General features: G+C 42.9%; 1 protein-coding gene across 1 annotated transcript; it reads right to left on the reverse strand.

Moving 5' to 3' along the window:
* Positions 1-827: 827 nt before the first annotated feature.
* LOC124266746 lies at positions 828-9,749 on the reverse strand. The gene is made up of 6 exons (XM_046701535.1): positions 9,617-9,749; positions 4,329-4,373; positions 3,991-4,053; positions 3,071-3,241; positions 2,070-2,348; positions 828-1,218 (listed from the first exon to the last, which is right to left on the reverse strand). The coding sequence occupies exons 1-6, from the start codon at positions 9,747-9,749 to the stop codon at positions 920-922; spliced, it is 990 nt and encodes a 329-aa protein (XP_046557491.1). The 3' UTR covers positions 828-919.
* Positions 9,750-9,982: the final 233 nt, after the last annotated feature.

The following is a 9,982-nucleotide window of genomic DNA, read 5'->3' on the forward strand; positions in this document are numbered from 1 at the left end:
CTGAATGACAAATTCAGACGTTATTCAGAAACCTGGCAAATGTTGATCGAACGACGATTTCAGACTTTATTCAACAGCCATGCACATGTAGACTGAACGACGATTTCAGATCTTATGTAACAACCTGACAAATATGGGTTGAACGACGATTTCAGACATTATTTATGAATCTGGCAAATAGGGGCTGAACGACAATTTCAGACATTATTGATGAATGTGGCAAATATGGATTGAACGACGATTTCAGACATTATTTATGAATCTGACAAACATGGATTGAACGACGATTTCAGACATTATTTATGAATCTGACAAACATAGATTGAACGACGATTTCAGACATTATTTATGAATGTGGCAAATAGGGGCTGAACGACAATTTCAGACATTATTTATGAATGTGGCAAAATGGATTGAACGACGATTTCAGACTTTATTTAGGAACCTGAATTGAGTGTGTTTATGAATCTGGCACCTATGGAGCACAGTGGTGTAGTGGTTAGCATGCTGGCCTCTCACGCCAAAGGCCCGGGTTCGAATCCCGGTGGAGACACCCAAATTTGTGACCTGGGTCCCATACTGTGTTGTGTCCGTGGGCAAGGCACTTCGTCCACATTGCACTCAGTCCACCCAGCTGTTTAAAATGGGAACCTGAAAGCGGATGTACAGACCTATACGGTCGCGCAAAGCGCTTAGTAGCAGCTTTGAAAGTACAATTCCGTTAGGGTAATAATGTAACGCCAGAGAGCAGCATCGTGCTGGATTCTAGGCGCAAAAATTAGCATTATTATTAGCATTATTATGATGGATTGAACAACTATTTAAGATATTTTAACAACCTGGCACATATGGATTGAACGACGATTTCAGACTTTATTTAAAAACCAAGCACATGTGGACTGAAGGACGATTTCAGACTTTATTCAGAAACCTGGCACGTCGGGACATTACACGGCTCCGAGCGTACACCCCGGTCAGTGGTGTAACACCACACAGTCTTGTCGGACACCATGACGCCTGGGTCCCGACAGTAGTTGGAAGCCGCACTGCGAGTCTCCGGGCCAACACCAGTGGTTTTTTTGAAGCTCTGGTTTGTCATGAACCAGTGCGTATGTGGTGTCTGCTCATCCCAGCGTTGACAGGTGTACCCAGACTTCGTGGTGGAGACGGTGCCTTTGTACACACTGCGATTATTAATAACCATGGTGCAAGTTGTAACTGAAACAAAGTTTCATTACTTAAGAACCGGATAAAAGAAACCTCTTACGTTATTTCTCAATGTTTGTTTAATTCATATTTTTTATAAACAATAATTCCCGTCTTATTTTTACCACAAAATCTGGATCCAGTGATGTTTTCAATACTCATTTGTCTTTCTTGTCTAAACATTCCAGAATATTTTTCAAGTCCTGTGGAATAGTAGTGATAAAATATGTGCCATTCTGTTGCAGTATCTTTGTCAGTATTACAATTACAACACTCAACATTTTCAGAATTAATGTTTCGGGAGCAGGGATTAGTTTTATCTTACATTAAACTTTTGACCTTGTCCCTTATATGTGATGGATTGAATTTTTTCAGACTGCACTTCTGGGGGTTTGGCCTAGTCTTCTAAGTTTGCCTCCCTTGGACGCACAAGAAACCTGTGATCGTGGGTTTGAATCCCTAGTCGCCCCTAGTTTATAAGTTTGTAAGTACCATTCCTGTGTCCGTTTCGGCCTTTCCTTCATCAAAATGACAGGCCATGATGTACCTAGAACACTGTTCAACCCCAACTCACTAACTTACGCAGCGCTTCACTAAACACAATGTTCACTCTAAAGTTAACTGAGGTGAGGGCAAATCATGCTCTCTGTCCCACAATAATTATTGGTAATCCAACATGTCCACGTTTGGGTGGGGAACCCTTAGGAGAGAACCTGTGGACATGTCAATAGTTTTATAAAAGACAAGTTTAGTTAATGCTGCTTTGAGGGCATCGTGTTAGATGATTTAGTTAAGTGGGTGGTTATGGTTATTGCTAAAAGTGGCGTAAAACCATACTCACTCACTCACTCAATTGTACTTACAGTTTGAGCAGAAGATGTCGACGGGCGACCACAGGCCGGAGATAACTCCACACAGCGATCGAGTCTTCTTCCCACCAATGTTACGGTGTTGTGGCTTACACTTGTACTCGGCGGTACCTTTGGTTAGAGTGACAGTTGTACCCTCCCGTGGTGGCGGGGTACCGCAACCAGCGGTAAAGGCTTTCTTAATTTCCTTTTCGGGTCTCTGCACTTCTGCTTTGGCTTTCTGTTCGCTTGTTGTCTGCTTGGGTGGTATTTCAGTGACCTCTCGGACATCATCTGAACATTAGTGAGTATTGTTTTACACTGCCTTTATCAGTATTTCAGCAATATTACGGGGTACATCGGGAATGCGCTTCATACATTGTAACCCTAATGGGAATCGAACCGGGGTCATTGGCGTCATGAGCGAACACTTATCCACTCGGCTACCCAACTGTTGTCTTTAAATCCTAACACTGACGCAAGTTTGTTTTCTGTTCAGCCAAATTCCCCCAAATTCCCCACTGTTGAAAATATGAAGCGAAAACAGTGTTCCAAACAAAGCAGGGCCAGTGGGGTAGCCTAGTGGTAACGCTCGTCACGCTGAAGACCCCGGTTCGATTCCCCACATGGGTACAATGTGTGAAGCCCTTTTCTGGTGTCCCCCGCCGTGATATTGCTGGAATATTGCTAAAAGCGGCGTAAAACTAAACTCACTCAACTTCTTTGAGTGGCATTTTAGAAGTTGGGAAGTACAATAAAGAACAAACTTTATGGATAACAACTTCTTTTTATTCGTGAGTGCGACGTTTCGATACAGATTCTTGTACCGTTGAATCATGCTTGACAACGGTACAAGAATCTGTATCGAAACGTCGCACTCACGAATAAAAAGAAGTTGTTATCCATAAAGTTTGTTCTATATTAAACTCACTCACTCTGTTGTTTGTAATGACATATCAGCGACATCTTCAACCCCATCCCCTCCTTTCTGACAGGGGAGACTCATTCACTCTCACCTCTAGATTTCACTTCCGGTGCTGTCTGCGCCACCTCTGGCTCTCCCGGAGATTCCTCCTCTTGGGGCTGTTCTGCTGCTGCTGCTGCATCTGTTGGGACAGGTTCCGTGACAGGTTTCGTCCGTGCTGTTGATGCACGTTCCATCTCCTCGAGGACTTTATCTTCCTCATCTAAACATTAAGGACCAAAACAATATCATCATATGCAATGCCTCTACAACCAGTGCGTGCCCGTGAAGATCCGAATTGGTCTAACAACAGTTGCTTGTCTCCAGAGTGAAGATCCGGGTTAGAATTGTATTCAGGGGGCGGTGGGGTAGTCTAGTGGTTAAAGCGTTGGCTCGTCACGCCTAAGACCCTGGTTCGAATCCCCACATGGGTACAATGAGTGAAGCCCATTTCTGGTGTCCCCCGCCGTGATATTGCTTGAATATTGCTAAAAGCGGCGTAAAACCAAACTCAGTCAGTCAGTCAGTCTTCAGCAGACCATGCTTGTCTCCACCCGTGAAGATATGGGGTTAGAATGGGTTTTCAGCATCCTTTCTTGTCGTTAGAGGCGACTAGCGGGATCGAGTGGTCAGGCTCGCTGACTTGGTTGATCGATGCTCATGCTGTTGATCACTGGATTGTCTGGTCCAGTCTCGATTATTTACAGACCTCGGACATACTGCTGGAATATTGCTGAATGCAGCGTTAAAAGGGAACATACCAGTCTGTACCTTTCCTTTAAATATAAATTGATTTTCTTTTAAGTTTTGAAATATTTGATCCAGAATCATTCCAGTTATGTAAATAATTGAGTCTAGAAACAAAGCCGTCATTTACAGCCGGGACAATGTCGACGTGCGGTACGTCTAGATGTGTAGTCTGGTAAAGATTTAGCAAGAACAATTATACGTCTTGCAGTAATGAGTACATACCTTGCCTTGCTTCTAGCGCAGCCAGTCGTCGGAGGATGTCTTTAGTGATCTCATCATTATTCGCTGAATGAGAATAAAAAATGGGATAAACCAGTAGAGTTCATCAAAATATCTTTTTTGAGAAAATATTAAATGGGTCAGCAAATAAGGATCACTGTTGATTGAGCAAAATGAATTAACAGAGTTACACAAATAATTTTATTATGTTTTCAATGTTTTCTGAAAATTGCCGTCAACTACCAAGGGTCACCTTTAATCATATGCCAAAATATAATCAACTTATTGTCCTTATCACCTGGTTATACCTGGATATCAATGATCATGTAGTGTATACTTACCCATCTCACTTTCCAGAGCAGACAGTCTCGTTGTCATCTCGGAATCTTGAAATTAGAAGATATGTAGTAGGTAACTTTTCCCCCTGGTTTATAAGGTTTCAAAGGACACTGACATTGTACCATACATATGACAAAACCCTTCTATATCCATAAAAATATCTGCCAAAAGTTCAGTCGATTATAGATTTCGCCTGTGTCATGAGCATGTGCTCCTGCATTACTGTCAAATACTGTTGACACCAGGTGTTCCCGTTAAAAACTGTTTGCAGACAACGTTCAGATCCACCTAGAGTACAGGTAGTATCATCGGCAAACTGATTGAGTAGGTATTCAACATTGTTTACCTGTATTCCTTTAATGTTTGCATTATTTCGTATCATTATTGCTAAAATGTCAACACAAAGTATGAAGAGATATGGAGAAAGTGGATCTCCTTGACGACAACCTCTATAGATGTCGATGTTTAAAGAGCCAAAGCCATTAACAGCTTTTGATGGAATTTCCAAATTTGAAAAATGTGAGTGTCTTTTCAATGAATGACCAATTATTATTATGTTTGACAGATTAAAGATGAAAATGCAGCAGAAAGGGTTCGGGTGATCCTGGCACAGTCGGGCTGGTAAGGCTCATCAGCAGCCCAGGGCCCTCGCCCCCTCTACACGCAGCCCAGACAGCGAATGGGACTTCTCCCAGGAAACACTGCCTAGTCGAACCCACCAAGAACTTTCCGGAGAATATGAAGGCTCCCCAACACTGCAGCCTTCTGCATTACCCAGAGTGTCAAAAGGGCTGTGCTCCCGGTGGCGAACCCGGGCACTCTCTTGATCTACGCCAAGAGATCAGGAGGTACCAAACCAAGGGCACAGAGAACAATGGGGAGCCTGACGACAGCGTACTTGGGATGCAAGCGGGACATTTCAAAGGCGAGGTCCGCATATTTATCATGCTTTTCCTGAATCTTGTCAGCTGTCAAAAGGGACAGAAAATTCAATGATATAATTAAAATCATTGGCTTTATCAAAAAGAACAAGATCAGTTTTGTTGGCTGGAATTCTTCTGAGGCTGTATATGGGCCTATTCCACAGAAATTTGAAAGCATCATTTTCCACGACGCCCTGCACATGTTCAGGGTCGTACCATGGATGGACCTCGGAGTCAAAGCCACAGACATGGCGGAGACGGTAGTAAAAGCAACGAGCCATGCCATTTAAGATATGCTGTTTGTGCCAAAGAAGGGCATCCACTGACAAGGTGTTGGACAGTCTCTGTAAATTATTATTATGACCAATCTACTGTGTCAAGAAGTGACAGCCCCGGAATCTGGTATGTATCGGTGTAATCAATCAAGTCATAAATTATAATTATGACCAATCTACTGTGTCAAGAAGTGACAGCCCAGGAATCTGGTATGTATCGGTGTAATCAATCAAGTCATAAATTATTATTATGACCAATCTGCTGTGTCAAGAAGTGACAGCCCAGGAATCTGGTATGTATCGGTGTAATCAATCAAGTCATAAATTATTATTATGACCTTTCTACTGTCTCAAGAAGTGACAGTCCAGGAGTCTGGTATGTATCGGTGTAATCAATCAAGTCATAAATTGGCCTAGTAATGTCGTCTAGGCATGAAGCCCTTTCGATCTTCATTTATCAGTTGCCAAGAACAGACTTGATTCGTTTTAAGATAGCCAGAGAGGCAACCTTATAGAATACTGACGGTAGTGATATCGGGCGCCAGTTTTTAACGAATTGTTTTAACGTCCTTGCTTTTGAGTAACTGATAGTTCTCCATTCCTGTATCCATAATTTAAAGAACGTCAAAAGGTATTCTCCAAGATCATGCCAGAAGACCTTAAAGGGCCGGGTTCAAACCTATACACAGATGGGGTGTGGTCTCTTTGTCTTGTCAAAGCTGTCTTTCGATGTAAAGCAATGCAGTATCCAAGTACATTCCATGAAATATCAGAAAGTTGACTTACCGGTTCATCATGAAATTAAGCCATAGTGTAAAGAAGTATGTTATGAAGGCTGTAAAATGTGCACAGTACAACCTGAAATAATTGAGAATTTAAAGATTGTAATGTTTTATTTTTTCCACTCATTACTCACGTATTAAATGTGAATATTAGCAGAACATAACTCCAGATTCAAGCAATGCAGGTTACAATGCGGCGGGGCATACTACTGGTCAAAGACGTTAGAAAGTCGTGGTCCATGCTGTCCCAATATCGGACCACCTCTTCTTTCATTTCAGCAATATTTGTCAGATTTTTCTTATTGACACTTTCCTTCATAAGTCCCCAAACATTTTCTATTGGATTTAGGTCAGGGCTATAGCTTGGCCAATCTAATAATGTCATATTTTGGGTCCGAAACCAGGCCTGTGAATGCTTTGAACGATGTTTTGGGTCATTGTCCTGCTGGAAAATCCAAACATTTCCATAGAACACGTGAGCAGATGAAAGTAAATGTTCCTCGAGAATATCTGTGTACCGCTCACTGTTCATATTCCCTTCAAATACACAGAGGAGCGTTGTCCCTAACACAGATATGCCACCCCACACGTTAAATTTCGGACTGTACTTTGGGCGCTGATACAAAGGTTTTTCAGTTTGTTTGGTCCAGAATTTCAGTGTATTAGGAAACAGCCACACAGAACTTTCATCAGAGAAAATCACATTGTCCCAGTTAACATTTCTATGCTGTAAGCACCAGTTAGCTGATCTGATCCTTATTATAATAATCTAAAATCAACTTCCTCTTCTCTAAATCACCCATACTGAGGATCACTGAAAATGTAGTCTGCTAGCAAGTAAACAAAGGGGGATAACTCTTCACAAACTAATGAAAAAAAGGATTAACGGAGTTGTCTCTCTTGAATGAAACCAAGCACTTGATAGCTGGTCAAGGTTGTTTATACTAGAAATCCAATTAAACATATTCCTAAAATTCTCAATAATTTCTGGTCATACTATATGTATGCAGACAGCCACAAAACATACATTTTGAAAATATATTAAATCCAGATTTGAATTTCCAACTGTGTCAGTCAGGTGGTCAGAAGAGGTGCGTTTCCATAGAAACAAGCCTTTGAGTGGGTTAAAAGTTTTATTCATTTCAGGCAGGCTGTGAAAATGATCCCCTCCCTACTCCCCTGACACCAATCTGTGCTGGGATAGGGCTGTACACTTATTTCATGCCGACATCATCATGTTGAAGATTTTATTTTCAGAAAATAAGTAAAATTAGAAATTTCATATATACGAATCAAATTAATTCTTTAGTAATAAAAATATGCAGTGAAAGGTTGTTAGGACATTTACTTTGAGGCACATGTTTATTCCAGTAGTAAATTCCAAGGTTAACCTTTGACATCGCCATGCTCTTGCCAGGCACCCATAGCCGTTACAATCTTGTCCCTCACTGGCAGATAACACTGCTGAGGAGACTATTTGGAAACCCATGGGTTTTTTAGTGGTTTACACTCCTTATTAAGGAATTCAGCAGTAAAGCCATCTTCGCCTGGATCAATTATATGACGTAAATAATCGAGTCTGGACTAGACAATCCAGTGGTCAACATCATGAGCATCAATGTACACAATTAGGATACGATGACATGCGTCAACCAAATCAGCGAACCTGACACCCGATCGTGTTTGTTGCCTCTTCTGACAAGCATCGGCTACTGAAGATCACTTGTAACCTGGAGCTTCACGGGGAGACAAGCATGGGCTGTTGAAAATCACTTGTAACCCGGAGCTTCACGGGGAGACAAGCATGGGCTTCTGAAGATCACTTGTAGCCCGGGGCTTCACGGGGAGACAAGCATGGGCTTCTGAAGATCACTTGTAGCCCGGGGCTTCACGGGGAGACAAGCATGGACTTCTGAAGATCACTTGTAACCCGGAGCTTCACGGGGAGACAAGCATGGGCTGCTGAAGATCACTTGTAACCCGGAGCTTCACGGGGAGACAAGCATGGGCTTCTGAAGATCACTTGTAACCCGGAGCTTCACGGGGAGACAAGCATGGGCTGCTGAAGATCACTTGTAACCCGGAGCTTCACGGGGAGACAAGCATGGGCTGCTGAAGATCACTTGTAACCCGGAGCTTCACGGGGAGACAAGCATGGGCTGCTGAAGATCACTTGTAACCCGGAGCTTCACTTCACGGGGAGACAAGCATGGGCTGCTGAAGCTGAAGATCACTTGAAGATAAGCCCGGAGCTTCATGGGGAGACAAGCATGGGCTGCTGAAGATCACTTGTAACCCGGGGCTTCACGGGGAGACAAGCATGGGCTGCTGAAGATCACTTGTAACCCGGAGCTTCACGACTGACTGAGTATGGTTTTACGCTGCTTTCAGCATTATTCTAGCAACATCACGGCGGGGGACACCAGAAATGGGCTTCACACATTGTACCCATGTGGGGATTCGAACCCGGGTCTTCAGCGTGACGAGCCAACGCTTTACTCACTAGGCTACCCCACCGCCCCCCGGAGCTTCACGGGTAACATAACAAATGAGATCTTGAGTGAGTGAGTGAGTGTGATTCTTGGTAGGAAGTGGAGCTGACCACTTGCGGTATATCTCGGAACATCTCAACGGGTCACACAGTAAAGAACATATGATACTAACGGAAAAAGGTAACTGTGCATAACATAAAATTGCATGAGATAAAAGTTATTTGAAATGTTATAAAAATAACCCTGAATACACATGTAGGAAAGCACTTTGCATGAAATTTGTTCTCACGAATTGCGCTTGGCACGTGTCTTTCTGCACAATGAACTGACTTTTGACACCACATCCTTTCAAGGGCGTGTCAGGATGCCAAGTGTAAGATCATATTTCGGTATAACCCTGTCAACAGTTAAACAGTGATCAAGGAAAACACAACAAATCATGTTATTTTCTTTTGGCATTAAAAATGGCAGAACATAAAAAAATGCACAGTTACTTTATTCCAGTAGTATATAGTACTATTCACAAGCACCACAACCACACTGGTCGTAATGGTCACTGCCCAAACGCCGGTCTTTGACTGTGAGTGCCAGATCCACTAGGGTGAGTGGGTGAGTGTGATTTGACGCCGCTATTAGCAATGTTCCAGCAATATCACGGCGGGGGACGCCAGAAATTGGATTCAAACCTTGTACCCATATGGGGAATGGAACCCGGGTCTTCGACGTGGCGAGCGGACGCTTTAACCATCAGGCTACTCCACCACCTCCGATCCACTAGAGGGTACTAGCATGAAACTATCGAAAGGGCAAATACTCACCTGTATCTCCGAATATGCTGTCAAAGTCGGGCACCAAAGTGGGTGGCAGTTCATGATTCTTGTCCGAGATGCCGCTGATGGACACAGGATATGTTGCACAGAGGGCCACGAAACAGACCAGTGAGGCAGCCATCTTCAGTGTAGTCGAGACGTATTGTGACTAAATGCCGGAGCGTTGGGCGTCTTATAGAACATGCGCAACAAAAAGAATTATAACACAACACACAAACTAAAACAAGAAAAAGAAACATCGCATGTTGGTATGTTGAAGGTTTTCACAATACAAAAGATGAAAAGTATTGGCGCCAACTGATGTAGAACATAAATAGACTTTGACATGGTATGGCGCATGAGCACGTTGGAGTT

The sequence above is a fragment of the Haliotis rubra genome, unplaced genomic scaffold (assembly GCF_003918875.1).
Source record: "Haliotis rubra isolate DU_JTF1 unplaced genomic scaffold, ASM391887v1 Scf1279, whole genome shotgun sequence".
In the NCBI taxonomy this organism is placed as follows: Eukaryota; Metazoa; Mollusca; class Gastropoda; order Lepetellida; family Haliotidae; genus Haliotis; species Haliotis rubra.